Source organism: Arvicola amphibius, chromosome X (assembly GCF_903992535.2).
Source record: "Arvicola amphibius chromosome X, mArvAmp1.2, whole genome shotgun sequence".
In the NCBI taxonomy this organism is placed as follows: Eukaryota; Metazoa; Chordata; class Mammalia; order Rodentia; family Cricetidae; genus Arvicola; species Arvicola amphibius.
This window is the reverse complement of record NC_052065.1, coordinates 91,184,542-91,200,261: the sequence shown is the minus strand read 5'-3', so window position 1 is coordinate 91,200,261 and position 15,720 is coordinate 91,184,542. Positions and strand designations below refer to the sequence as shown.

Sequence of the window (15,720 nt, the reverse complement as noted above, 5' to 3'; positions counted from 1 at the left end):
TTATAGCAAAACAATGATATGCAAGTATTCGAAGACAGTATAGTCAGGGATATATAGAAGATCCATAGAGTGGAGACCTAGGGAGGGGAGGATGGAAAATAGAAAGTGATGTGGGAGAGGTCTTCTGTTTGAGTTGATTTCATTGGCTAATAAGGAAACTTCCTGGCCCATATTGATAGACCGCCCCTTAGGTGGGCGGAAGTAGACAGAACAGGAAGAAGGAAGTGAGGTAGATGGGCTCCAGTCAGATGCCACGCCTCTCCTAAGTTAGTCAGGACTGCCATGCCTCTGCTCAGGGAGAGAGATGCGATGGAGCCAGCCATTCAGACGTGCTGAATCTTTCCCGGTAAGACACCACTTTGTGGTGCTACACAGATTATTAGATATGGGTTAGTCAAGATGTGAATAAGAGGCTGAAATAATGGGCCAGCAGTATTTAAAAGAATAACAGTTTCCATGTAATTATTTCGGGTGTAAAACTAACCATGCGGGAGCCGGGCAGGATGAAAGCAGGCCTGCCCATAGCTCCTCACTACAAGAAGAATGAAAAGGACACTAAAACAAAACAAGTACTGGCCTTGTACTCATGATGGATACAGAAACATGTCTGTGGTGGTTTGGAATGAGAATGCCCCTTGTAGGCTCATATATTTGAATGTCTGCTTCCCAGCTGGTTGACTGTTTAGGAAGGATGGGAGGTGTGGCCTAATTGGAGGATGTGAGTCACTGGGGTAGGCACAGTCTCTCTCTGTATGCAACTTGCAGATATGATGTGAGCTTTCAGCTACTACTCTATTGCCCTGCCTATCTGCCTGCCACCAACTCCACATCATGATATCATGGACTAATCCTCCAAAACTGTAAGTCCCCCTATTAAATGATTTCCTTTTGTAAATTGTCTTGGTGACGGTGTTTTCATCACAATAGAAAAGTAACTAAGACAACATCTATATCACCAATGATGGAGAATCTAGCTCTCTTATCATTCTTTCATTAACTCATTAGGAGTATTTGATACCTTATGAGCTCAAACTTAATATAATAAGTATAAAGAGGAGAGGCTAGATGAACATTCTTTGAAGGTGCTTCAAGGAGCTCCTATCATTCTTATTGATACTTCATGGGTGATGGTAGCTTTTTCACCAAGGAAATGGTACTTTTATGCGTAAGATCTCTCATAAAAGTGTATTTAAAAAAAATGGGGCTTGGACAGTTAAAACCAAGCAAAACAAGTCTGTAAACCACAGACTGAGCTGCAAACAAGTCTGTAAACCACAGACTCAGCTCAAGCTCCAGCTGGAAATATTTCATTATAGATTAAGACAAGGGAGACTGTGTAGTTGCACACACACAAGTAGCAGGGGTATAATAATAGGCCATCAGAATTTGAATAATGTTACTCTTTAGGATTGGGATTAGAAGGAACGGAGAAAAACCAAAGTGTTTTAAAAAAGACTTTGGATTGGGTTGCTACATATTAATCAAGTCCCAAACTCACTTAAAATATTAGCCAATGTTGAGGTTCATTTTTCTCCACATTTAGTTTTTCTGACACAGAAACTGAATCATACAATTGATGTGTATCTGTTTGATGTAGTTATCTTTCTTTTAAACACTTTTGATCAAATGAATGACAGGTTTTAATGTACAGATGTTTTAGATACAAAGAAACACCATATTATCAATAAGAAAAATAAGCACATAAAATCAAGCAAGAACTATTTATCTTAGTTGGGTTTCTATTGAGGTGATGAAACACCACGACCAAAAGCAACTTAGGAAGGAAAGGGATTATTTCGGCTTGCAACTCTCAGGGCAAACTCCATCACTGAGGAAGTCAGAATGGGAACTTATGCAAGGATTGATGCAAAGGATTGGTGGAGTGCTGCGTGCTGGCTTTCTTTTTCTAGGTCACTCAGTTTGCTTTCTTTTACAGTCTAAGATCACCTTCTCAGGGTGGAAAAACCCCAGTGGACTGGGCCCATCCCACAATCAATCATCAATGAAGAAAATGCACACACCAATGTGTCTACCAGCCAATCTGATGGAGGCATTTTCTTAACGGAGGTTACCTTCTTCCCATAGAAACCCAGCTTGTGACAAGTTAACAATGGGGTTAGAAATCTCTTTACTCTGAGTCTTACGAGTGGACTGAAGCAATGAGAAACGGATGTCACCATCATCTACTCATAGAAAAAAAAATCAAGCTAAAAATTTGGGAGTTTGATTATTTACTGTGCAAGGAATCAACCCCATGACCCCTGCATACTTCTATTTCTCTATTATTAGTTCTGACCTCAAACACTTCCAACTCAAGTCAAAGGTTCTGCTTTGTGAGGTCACTTGGCCAGTATTTTCATTGCCCACACTTATTCTTGATTCTTGCTGGGCAGGGGTGGCGCACACCTTTAATCCCAGCACTTGGGAGGCAGAGGCAGGCAGATCTCTGGGAGTTCAAGGTCAGCCTGGTCTACAAGAGCAAGTTCCAGGACAGCCTCCAAAGCCCAGAGAAACCTTGTCTCGAAAAACTACACCACACACACACACACACACACACACACACACACACACACACACACACACACCACACAAGATTCTTTGTTATAGTTCCACCATTTACTCAAATATGCCATGCTCTTAGTTTGGCTTAGAAGTTCCTTTCTTTGCATGCTATACCTGTAGAAATTCTCTTCATTCCAAATAGAATTCACTTATCTTTTTCTGCTTTCTATCATTCCATACATGTTACAATGCTTCCACACATATGCCTGACCACAAAGAACTCCAGGGATTCTTTTTTAGACATCTATCACGTTCACTGTAAATTTCCTGAGAAAAGTTGACTATTTGTGAATGTACTTTGTATGTTAGCACTTAGAACAGTGTTTGGTATGTAGGTCGAAAATCAATTGTTTAAAGATGAATAAAGATGAAAAGAAAGGAAAGCAAGAAAAAAAAAAAAAGAACAGTATAGAAGTGACGAAGTGTGGGGCTGAAATATGGTTCAGCTGGTAAGTCACTTGCCTTGTAAAGTACCAGGACATGAATTTGGTTCCCCTAAACCTACATAAAAATGCCAAGTGTGGTGAGACCTGCTTGTAATTACAGGACTGAGAAGATCATGGCACGAGGACAAGGCTCTCTGACCAGCCAATCCAGTCTAATTGGTAAAGTCCAGGCCAAAAAAAAGACCTGTCTCAGAGGAGGTGGGTGGTGTTCCTGAGATGAGACTGACACCTGAAACTCTCCTCCAGCCTACACACACACACACACACACGGAGAGGGGGTGCCATGCACTAACAATGTTTTATTTGATTTGTTCTTCATTGGTGTCCATGCCTTATCCAAACCTGAACTCCTGTTAGTCTTACAATTGCCTACATTGAGTTTAATTGCTAACAATAAAAACAATTTATCTTTATTAGTTTTTTAACTCTAGTTGATTATAAATTCATTAGAGAGAAGCACAAATATTCTCTATATATTCTTATTTGGTTTCAGATAAACTGTATATTCCTGTTACGAGATATGATTTAGTTTCCAACAGCCTTATTCAGGATACCTTTAATATTAAAACTAATATCAATTTGCATAATAAAAATGGATAGAATTGCAACAGTTTTATTTATTTAGAGCCTAGAATTTCTCCAGAGCTTAGAGCAATCCCAACACTAGACATCAAAAACATAATTTTACAGTAATTTAAGGGAGAGAAATTTGAATATTACTGGTAAGACCCTGGGAGCTAATTACTTCAAGATCACTTGAAATCTTAACTCATTAGAGTTTGAAAAATCTCCTGAGGTACTTAAAGTCACTATTCCCATTATGTTACTTGATTCAATTGAATGTCTTAGATTTTGTTAATAAGAGAAACTTGAAGCTACTGCCAAAGGAGAGTCCATTATCATTTTCTTGAGAAAAGATATTAAGCATCTCCTGCGGGTACCCTCAGCATTCAATAATATAAGAGAAGAAAAAGGATTTAAAAAGAAAAGCCCCTGATCTAAAAAAATAAAATTCTAACACCAAATTACTTGTACATGTTGCCAAAGTGAGCTGAATTTCACATTCTAAGGTTGACTCAGACTTTTCAACAAAATCATTATGAGGATAGAACAAGCAACACTTAAGTGCTTTCGTTCCTATTATTGGCATTGCTATTGTTGTTAGAAATGGTGACATGGTCCCCGATGAGCTGTGGCGTCATTCAAACGAGGGAAACTAAGCAACATTTTACAATTATTTTTAGCAGTAAAAATCAGATCTGAAAGAAAATGCTTTTTTGAAATTCCCCATTACAAGCTGAGTCATCCCAAGAATAGAGAAATAACAGATAAGACAGATTCCAGGGAAGGAAATATTTAATCCCATTTGCCTGTCAGCTCAATCAGGAGGTAATAAGCATCAGATTAGCTGACAGAACACGAATGGAAGCATATTCCAGTATGATATTAGGTCGTGTTAATAGGACTAGAAATAGTGCATTGTGTCATATGACCTTGATGACCTTGTATGTTTATTTGTACATTTTGTGTAAGGTATATAAGCTCAGGTGGTTTTTGGATGCGATCCATTTTAAAAGATCTCATCTTTTATGTGCTGGTACCTTGAGCACAGCAGCCCCACTTGCACTTTATATATTTGTTTACAATCCTATGAAATAGCGGTTAGTTATCTTAATGGTTATACCACAAAATGGGGGAAGAAGAGGGTGACGCTTACCACCCGTCCTGACGCAGCGCTGTTGAAGGATCCTTTCTTGTTAGTCCAAGGTATAGTCCTCAGTTCCCACAGTTTGTTGGAATACAATCTCATAACTGAAAAAAAATCAATACGATTCTCAGGCGAAGGGAGTCCATTTCATGTCACAACTCACAGCATGTATTAGAGACTTTTTGAGGTATGTTAGTACAGAAAAAAAGAAAGGAAACTACTAACATTCCTAAAGTGCTCACTAGTTTTCAAATATACTAGAACACAAGAATAGAAGTCTAGAAATGCAGTCAAAATGTAAACACTGGAGCAGGACTGAGACTCTGGACAGTGTTGTTTCTAAAATAAAGCTTACTGTTTCAGATCTATGCCAAATAAGTGGGTTGAAGGAACTTCTGGTACAGGCCCAGTAAAATTACAAGTAAAAAAAAGAATCATTCTTTGAATACAGTGGCTCAGAAAAATATTGGACCCATAACCCCTGGGATTGATAGCTAGATAAAACACATCCTTTACTGAACATAAACCACAAAGTGAAGATAATCTAGATTCAGTACTACTGTCTGTCATTAACTAGTGTGACCTTGGTAAAATTACAAAGGCACAGCATCTTGACTTCTACATTTGAATGATTTATGGGAGCCAGATGTGAATTACCCGATCTTGATGGTCACTTGTGCCTCTAAGTTCTACTGCAGAAACACAGTAGTAGTATACTTGTCACAGCTAGACTGTATGGGGTTTTGATGTGAAAACATGAAGGTTTTCCTCATGTCTCCCCCCCCCACACACACACACACTTCATAAATATTTCCTTGGAGGTACCCTATCCACTCTGATAGACCTAACAATGATTTACAATTTTTTCTTTTTCATCCTTCTCCCCCTTTCCCCTCCTTTTCTCTTTTCTTATCTTTCTTCTCTCTACCTCCTTCATTCTCCTCTTCCTCACCCTTTCTTCTTTCAGTGCTTGGAATCTAAACAAGGCCCTCATACACACATGCTAGAAAGTGTTCTACCAAGGGCCCACATTCTCAGATTTATAAATTATTTTTTATCTTTAATTATACCCAGAGAAATAATGCCACTGAAGATTAGAAGGATAAAAGACTGTTGAATTTCTGACAACGTGTAATAAGAAAGTACAAGAACGAAAAAGAATTTCTCTGAGTTTGAATGGGACTATCAATAGGTCGTTGTTTGATATGGAAAACCTTTCTCTTAATAGCTGTAATGTCTACCAAGTATTTACAAAGATGAATCCGTGTTAAAACAAAACAGAAGGAACTGACCTGCATGTACATGACTTCCCAGATAAAATTTCTTGCTTTTGCACTTATTTAAGCAAAGGGGACAATTTTCCTGCCTCATACTATATAGGCTTGCCTGAAGTCCCCAAGGCACCCAACACCATATAGATGAGGATGTCCTCCTCATCTATAATCTTAAATAATAAACTCAGCCTCCTCTTTGATGCTTTCTTTCCATCCTTCATATCTAGTCAATTGCTAAATCTTCCTACAAACTCCCTGAAGTAATGACTCTTGTATTCCTACCCCCCCAAGCCAGTGACTCAGCTTACGCTCTTGTTATTTTCCATTTGGTCACTGCAATTCCTCTTTTGTGAACTTCGTGCTCATTATCCATTTTCCTCTTTACCCATTAGGACATTTTTGAAGTGTACTTCCATAAGGTGAAAAAAATCAAGATAAAAATTTTATAAAGCAGTTTTATTCATGTCGTGACTGGAGTTATTATTCACTTTGAACCTTGGCAGACGCTCTCTGGAGAACTTCAAATGTCTAGATAAAAAAGTGGACATTTACTCTAGTTTTGAGCTGGCTGCATATGGATGTGAGGTGCTCGTCCTATAATATGACAAATGAGTGACTTTCATATAGATATGTGGGTGTCATAAAACGTGAGGGTTACTTTATTCATACAGGCATAGAAATGTGCCACCTGCCCAGCAGAAAAATGAACTCAATGGTATCTCTGAAGGTTCTTTGTCTCAAAGTGTCCTATTGGGGCTTTTTCTTTTCTTTTAATTTCATCTTTTTATTTTTAACTGTTTTTTCTCATTTTTACCCTACATGTCCTTTGCATGTCCTTTGTGTATATAATATGGCTTCCAGCTTTGTGTTTTTGTGGGATTCCTAGGTGTGTCAACAAGTGGGTATCTGAGTCTATATATGTTTCATGTGCCTTTTCTTGAATCTTTTCTGTTTGTTTTGTAATATTACAGAATATTGTATTATTAAAAAATCTTACTATATATTTTATTATATTATTATTATCCTTTAGAAGTATGTTTTGTTTCTAATGAGAGAGAGAAAGAGGGTGGATATTGATGGGAGGAAAGGTGGAGAGGAATTGGGAGGAATAAAGTGAAGAGAAACTAATCAGAATATATTATATGACAAAAATTTATTTCAATTATAAAAATGGATTTAAAATAGAGGTACCCAATATGGAGGTTTTTTGCAAGACATAAACTTTTGTCCATTGAAAAACTAGAAATGAGGTAGCCAAAGCAGGATAAAAAGTTGACATTTTTTTACTTTATTCCTTTTGAGCTACGTGTTTACCTTTGTAGTTATTATTTAACTCATTTAACATGCATTGTACCCAAACTATTTATTTTTATTTTAAACTAAAAACACAGAGATGGATAATTCTACCAAATATTTATGATGTAAGATGTTCAGATATCTGTAAATTTTCAGATGCTTTTATAAACAGCTCTTAAAGACTATCTACTAGAGACGTATCTTACATAGGCTTAGCTACTCAATGGACTGAGGTGGCTAGTTTTATGTCATCTTAACACAAGCTAGAGCCACTGGGAAGGGAAGAGTCACAACTGAGAAATGTCTCCAAAAGATCAGGTCATAGGTGAGCCTGAAGGGCATCATCTTATTTAGTGGTTAGTGATGGGGGAGGGTCCAGCCCATTGTGGGTTGGGCCACTCCTGGGCTGTTGGTCCTGGGTGGTATAAGAAAGTAGACTGAGCAAGCCAGTAAGCAGCACCCCTCCATGGTTTCTACATCAGCTCCTGCCTCCAGGTTCCTGCCCCGTGTGAGTCCTGTCCTGATTTCTTTCAGTCATGAACAGCAATGCTGAAGTACAATCTGAATAAACCCTTTCCTCCACAAGTTGCTTCGTTCATGCTGTTTCCTCACAACGACAGTAACCCTAACTAGAACATGGATCTTGAAAAAAAGGTCATAAAAATATTTTAAATCTTTGATTTTTTGAAAATATAAAACTTACAGGTCTTTGACATTCCTTATAGAAATCTGTATCCTTCCTTTCAGGTAATTATCTGTGATCTACCACTGCTTTTATTTTTAAACATAAAAGCATAATTAAAAATATATATCAGTTTTGTAGTCAGACTTAAAAGGTTTGTCCGATCACTTGCCATAGAAGTCTTTCATAATAAAGTAGACCAAACATGAAGAAGCACATTTGAAGGTGGAGGAAAGATCCCAAGTTCGAGGCCAGCTTAGGCAGTAGAGCCTGGCCCATTACAAAACAAAACAAAGCCTAAAACTAACAAAGTACAGTATGATTCAGCAATGCTTGCTTTATATTTCTATGTACTTTAAATACTCATGATTTTCATGTAAATGTAAAAGTTATAAATGTATACAATGTTTAAAAGTCTATTTAACCATGACTTTTATCTATGTATGTAAATATTTAATATACTGACCAATGAGCATACTCCTGAAATAGCTAGTAAGTCCTGCATAATAATTGATAATTGAAGGGAAGTCATAGACTTGTACTGAAACTACAGACACTCTGAGTAATTGAAAGTAGGTCTTTGACACACAAACATGGTATTGTAATGTGGCTGCATGCATGTTTATAATTTAATGGGCTGCTTACTCTCACATTAAACAAAAAAGAAATTGAATATAAATTTAATAATGGAAATGGCTATAGTTTTCACTAATGCTAGATAACTAATGGGAAGGCATTGAGTTTCATTATTTGTTTTGGTTCTAGAACAGAAAAAATAATCAATGTCATACTCTTTGTATAGCATTGTGGCTTTATCTTTTTATGTGGTGCAAATTCATGAATTTTATTAAATTATAATAGTATAAGATAACACATTGAACCTAAGTATCTAAACACACGCCTGGTCTCATTTGACTTACTCTGGATTTCTCGAACATCCCATATATCATCATGCTCTGCTCCTTCTGGAACTATCGTCTGGATTCCAGATATTCTCACTTTCATTACCACTAGGTTTAGGATGGCTGTGAAGAAAGGAAGACATAACTGAAGCCATTATTTGTTGATATAAATTACATTCATATCACTATAGACCAAAACATTATATACAATATAACAATAACTGTAGAAAACATATAAGCAAAAAGAAGAAAATACATAACCTATAATTCAGTGGGCTGGAGATATCAGTGTAGTTAACCTGGTGATAACGGTATTTTTCAGAACCCAAATAGGTTCTTTGTTTACATAAAGGAAAAAATGAGGCACAAGCAACCCAATTTGGATAGAGTTTAGATCATCTTTCATTGAGTTTTACTATAAAAATCCTTGGCAAATTTCTGGTATGCATTACACATTTTTTTTAAAAAAAATCATGTCAATCAAAGAAATGGAAGAACAATGGCTGGAGAGTGATTACTTTTCAATGCAGTAGTCTCCTACTGCGCATGTTCACTAAGGAACTTCTCTGTCACTTGTCCTTTATGCAGAGCTGAGCAGGTGCCTGGCTTTCCATGTATAATCTTTAAATGTTTAAAAGCATGTAGGCTCCAGTAAGCATGCAAAAACCCAGGTTGAATTTGTTCCATTGGCACATCAAATGGAGACCCACATTAGGCTCAAAAACTTACTCTCAGCCCTTTTAAGCTTTCCCATGAAATGCACCTGATTGTCAGGTTTCAATTCCACAGTTCTTTGCAAATCATCTGCCTCTATTCAGCATGAGCATTCCTAAAACCTAAGTGCAGGCTTATACAAAACATTTTACATATGACTCATTTCCTCCAATTTTCGAGATTATTAGACTACAGTATTGGAAATTGGCAGCAAGGAAATCCATTCAGATATGAACTAGTCTGTCATATAGCAAATATCTCTGAGGTAGAGCAAAGAGCCTCTTGAGTACATACAGTAATAGTAACTAAAATTTTAAAACCACCCTCAGACCTCATTTTATCCATTATTTTAAGCATTCCTATTCTAACACACTTGTCTTTAAAGTCAGCTATTTGATGAACAAATGTTCTTCTCCTTCCTAGTCATCCTCTGGTACTTCGATCAGGGGCAACAGAATTACGATTTTACATTTTCAATTTGGGGGAAATGTATAAACAAAATGCTTGGCTGTCACAAAAAATGATTTCTTATTTTTTTAAACTGTGGTTTGTTATGGTCTTAGGTGAGTATCTAACAATGAACTACATCCTAGCCTCTGGGCAGTGATTTTTTTTAAAGGAACACCATGAACTTTAGAAGCATTTCTATGTAAGATTAAAATTATGTAGCTGTTGTGTTTTTACTTTCTTCTTCAGAATTCTTTTTTATTGATTTTATGGAGCGCTACATTTTTTTCTCTGCTCCTCCTCCTGATTTCCTTTTTAGTCTCAAAGATTATTATATTGCCTGGTACACATAGCCTCTCAATGTATTTAAATATCAATAAATATCTTGAACGTGTTTTACTAAATGGATTTTGTGAATTGCTACACTATACAAGAATGAAAATTAAAAATATAGGTCTTTGATATTTTTATTTTTGCAACCAAAGACAAGCAATGGTGCCTAAAATTAAGCCTAATCATTATGATTTCCTCAGTCTTTTATCTCAGAAAATGCACCAAGGAATTTAGCTAGTTCAAGGCAAATTACTTTGCTTATTAGAAAACCACTAACCTGGCACAGAAGTAAAAATGACATCGTTGCATGTAAATGGCTTGTCAGCATGTGCGCTGATTGCTTCAACTTACATTCTTTGTTTTCTTTTGTTTTTGTAGACAGGATTTCTTTGTTAACAACCCGACTGTCTGGGAACTCACTCTGTAGACCAGGCCTGGCCTCCAACTCACAGAGATATGCCTGCCTCTGCCTCCCGAGTGCTGGGATTAAGGGCATGTCCCACAACTGTGCGGTTCAACTCACCTCTTTATCTTTTAGAAATTGCATGCTTGTGTTGAATTGAGAAATTAAAAATTAATTTGCTGTCATGTGCAACATACTGTTTTGACGCATACATACCATGATGGAATGACTGAATCAAGATATATATATATATATATATATATATATATATATATATATATATATGCATTACTTCACATATCCATCATTTGTAGTGAAAACCCCTAAGATGCACCTTCATAGCAATCTGAAGTATCTTATACAATGCCATTTACTTCATTTTATTAAATATTGGTTTTTATTAATCCAAGGAAAATACTCCATTGATTTGATTGATCTATATTACTTGACTAAATAACTTACCTTTGGGTTCTTTGGCTTTAGGTGGCCCAATATTCCCAGGGCTCATGGCTCCAATAGCAGATGAGAATTGTTCCTTGGGTAGAAGAAAAGAAGTCCACCACTTGTGAATAACATATATATCGCTACTAATAATTTAAATCCGATAAGTTTTCTATCTAAAAAGCACCAACCCTCATAAGCTGTTCCACTTTAATCATTCACTAGTGTTATACAACAAAGACACAGATACCAACTATTTCTTTCAATGTACTTTTCCTTGTCCTTTCAAAAAAAGTATTCGGTTTAATAGACTCTGAGGCCTGAATTGATTTTTTTTGGGTCGAACTAAATCCTGGTTCCAGCCAGTGAATCGTATCCCCCTTGGGAGTGAAGAAAATGAGCCACATTCATCTCTATGAAGGGTAGAACCGAATGGTAGCAGAAAAGCATCAGCACTTTGTATGTTTGGGCAGTGTTTGGTTAGAGTTAGATGGAAGACAGACCTGATGGGCACGTGCTATTCAAATCAGAGTAAACAGAAGCTAAGATCTAGACATCAAAGGAATCACGTAGAAGTCCTAATAACAGTTCTTCTCTCTCTTTCTGCTTTCGGGATGAAACATTGCTCTTTCTCCCACTTCCTAATTCAGCAACCTCCAGTTTATAGTGTCAGATGAAGGCCAAATCACTTCTTTTTCCATACAGCCATATACTTCTTTTGCTGTATTTCTTATGTTTTTTTTTTTTTAGTGTGCACACCCTTGAAGAACTCTCTTCACTCTTTCCAATCCAGTGCAACACATATTTACCCCATCACCTCATTGGCCCCTTCCAGTCGGTCTTTGATATTTCAAAGCAATCTCAAGTTTCTTCCTAATTGTCCATTCTAACCTCAGACTCTGAAGTTCTGATTCACTCCATTAATGACCGTCAAAATATCCTTATTTCTGTGGATTCTGGTACACTAGCACTTCTAAGTCCCCCTTTTTAGTTCTTGCCCTCATAGTCCAAGACTTTAGATACGTACAAAAGTCCTGTTTGGAGGAGAGTAGTAATGGCTGCCCTTGTATCTTGTTGAAAAAGCTCACCTGGGTCTCTATTATGTTAAACTATCCAAACAGTTATAAATGGTAAGTTAATATGTAACATCTCAACAAGTGTGTGAGACTGTCACTACTGGTTTTGGAAATGGTTATCTAAAACTCTGTGTGAGTTAAGGAACTGCAGATATTTTTAGTGTGAAAATCCCGATAGCATTCTGGACCTATTCTTTTCCCTCTGTTTTATCACTGAGGTCACAAAAATGTGTGGTATTTTTATTAAATTATTAAGCATCAGAATACTAATAGTCAATAGAGAAAAGAAGTTCTTGGAACATAAGGGCCTCTTGTTTTGCAGTGTCTCTTTCAACAGAAAATTTAAATCAGTAGAAAATGAAACGTGAACATTCTGGCAAAAACTGATATGCTCTTCATGGACAGTTATGATTGGATGAGTATACTAGAGCGGAGGGGAGTCTCAATTTATTAACTTAATGAAAATAATGGTTAAAATAAAATTTCAAGTGAGAAGGTAGACTGAAATAATAAAATACCACCTGGTAATTGTTATTCTATAAGGGCATCATTTAAGCCTGTACCATGTATCTACAGCCAATTATCTAAGCAATTTGTCAGTCCAATTCATGTCACTCTGTAATATTGGAGAGATTTTGAACATCCTTATCACAGTGTCTGAAGATCGGTGGAATCTTATTTTCCCATAAGTCTTGAGATCACCTGGGAGTTTGAAGGACAACAGACTCTCTTCGCAATCTCCCACGGAATTAACAACTCATTTAGAAGAGGAATGGGTGCAAATGAAGCAATGTGTATGCCACCGCTTTCTTGCTGTTTTTCAGAGAGTCCATTTTAGAAAACACATCACTCTTGCAATCACTTCCTAGTTCTCAGGATTAATACACGTTAAAAATGAAAGGCATTTTTCCCACAGGAAAATTTAATAGTTCAGTAGGAACATTAATTATTCTTCCACCATACTGAATCTCTGATTCTATACCCTCTAATGCTATCCGTACTGAGATGTCTGAGTGACCAATTATCTCAAAATTGCTTATAACCCACATATACACAATCATATATTATTATGTAATTTTCTATTATAAATTGTACAATTCAGTAAAATGATGGTACAGTCTCTCTATTTTCATAAACACTCATCTTTCCTCCTAGAAAAAACCTCTAGATGCAAATAAACATTGCTACCCATAAACACCAAAGGGAAGGGGGCTTGAAACCAGTGCTGATCTTCACCTCTGCATCAGTTCCAATTACGAGTTTTGCTTACCAATATTAAGGGCTTCTGTCTTTCAAAAAGTTAATCTGCTCTTTCTATATCGTATGAGCCTGCCTTTCCTAGGATGTTCCCTCAGAAAGTTAGCATTTTGCTATTTCACCTTAGGGAGCAAAATGTATGCAACTTCGTGATAAATCGCACCTAACTTTTCCTCCTTGTGTCTTATTTGTTGTATTATTTAATGCTACTATTGATGACTTGGTTTTTGTTTGTTTGCCTCTACCACAGCTTTTCTCTAAAACTCCATGCCTCCTCACCTTGGCTTCAAGGTGACTCAGTAGTCCTCTTCTACAAATTTGATTTCCGGTTCAAATCTTATTTAATTCTTATCTGTTTCGCCTAATGAGGGTAGATATTGATCTGGGCCACTGTGAGTTTGTGGCCTATTCATAAGGTACTTGTTCTCACACTACATCAAAAAATTTGAAAGGAATAAATTTATACATACTTTCATAGAACATGGTTTGTGTGTCGCCACAGTACAATTTCATTAAAGTAATTTGATGCAAAGTGAAATATTCTGACATAATAAGATAATTGTTCACCAAACTTACTTATCACAGCTGGTCTAATTTCCAAAGTTCATTTCTACTTAAGGAGGGAAAGGAAACTAGGGTGTTACATGAAACTGTTTGGTTATCCAGGAAATAATAGCTGTGGCCTTCGACTGGTAACTCTTCTATCCTAAATGAAGCTGCTCCAAGGTTTAAAGGTGCTACCTGTCCAGACCCCCAAATGAAAATCACCTGATTATATATCTCAGAATGTGCTAGAAAACCCTTGTAGTAGGTAGAAGCTTTTTTTCCCTATTATTTTGGCTTAAAGTATTTTGTTGTTTTCATATGTAGGCTTTTTTTAAAAAAAATTAAGAGACTAGGAGTGATAGATCAATTAATACTGCATAATTGAAAATATTTCTTTGTAGAAATATTGTCTAAGGCATAAACAGTCCCAGCTACGGCTTTTTGCAATGTTGTCAAGCATTCTTTGACCATAAATATAAATGACAAACATTTTGAAATGTGGCTACTGCTACCATAGTTACAGACTATTTTCCTATTCAGTGTTCAGGTGGTGTAGAAAAATATATTATGTTCGCTAGAAATGTACTAGAGGTTATAGTCTCAATGCATAATAAGCCTTCAGCCTCCTATGCGGGTATCAGGTGACCACAGCTCTGCTCCCACAGCAAGGTGGGAATGAATTGTTCAAATACAGTTCCAACAATTTCCTTTAACATAATTATTTATCTTTAAATATATGACCACCTGTCCAGCATCCAAATCATCCTCTTCCTCAGGATATAGTAGACTGGAAGTGCTCGCAGGTCTGAGACAGAAGACATTGTCTTAATTTTCATATTTTTAGCTTCCATGCCTTTTGCTTCCAAATTTTCTGCTTCCATATTTTCAGCTTCTATGTTTTCCAATTCCATATTCTAAGGGAAAAAGATGACCAGGCACACTTCAGTTTTCTGGGACATAAAGATTTGTTTATTCTCATGTTTCCCTTCTTACAGTGGGTCACTCCACTGTCTCTCTGTCATATTTGAAAGTACTTATAAACTCTTCCACATATGTATTTTGTTAAAGTCACAGAACCTGGGCAGCCAAGTAAATCCACGCTTTCAGTCTGCTTACTAAAACGTTATGTTCAATCTAACGAGCACACACTGAGTAACTACGTAAGTGATTCTGAGCTCTAGTGTGCTTAAGAGCCACTAGGGGAACTCTTCATAGACAGTTCAATTGTAAAATGCTTGCTTACTATGGGCTCAAAGCCCTGGGTTCAATCCCCAGCGTTGCAAAAATGAAAAAGAATCCCTTGGGGGCTTGATTAAAAGTACACGTTTGACTATTATTCAGGGAACACAGTTTTAGACTATCTTTTTACTTAAGCCTGTTTCATATCTTAGCTGTTTAAGGGTGTAATATTCAGTTTGTTGAACTTGAAAAAGATTTGCTTCGGGAATATACCCAATAACCTTTACTCTCAGTTCTCATATTTGGCCTTGCCCCAGGTAAGTGTGTACCTTTCTGCTTTCATTTATACTGTTTAATTAAACCTTGATGAAACCCACCTTAACAATGACATTTGGAAAACTCTAATGCATTGGCGGCCTCATTTAAGTGAGATTCATGACCAAAGAAACATTTT

At 36.7% G+C, this 15,720-nt stretch overlaps 1 protein-coding gene across 1 annotated transcript in view; it reads right to left on the bottom strand.

Moving 5' to 3' along the window:
* Dnaaf6 (dynein axonemal assembly factor 6) overlaps positions 1–14,998 on the bottom strand; it is a 31,398-nt gene extending 16,400 nt beyond the window's left edge. The window contains 7 exon segments of the mRNA XM_038317533.2: positions 4,746–4,780; positions 4,783–4,820; positions 8,885–8,940; positions 8,942–8,993; positions 11,226–11,302; positions 14,832–14,878; positions 14,881–14,998. Coding sequence (XP_038173461.2) covers positions 4,746–4,780; positions 4,783–4,820; positions 8,885–8,940; positions 8,942–8,993; positions 11,226–11,302; positions 14,832–14,878; positions 14,881–14,998 — 423 coding nt within the window.
* Positions 14,999–15,720: the final 722 nt, after the last annotated feature.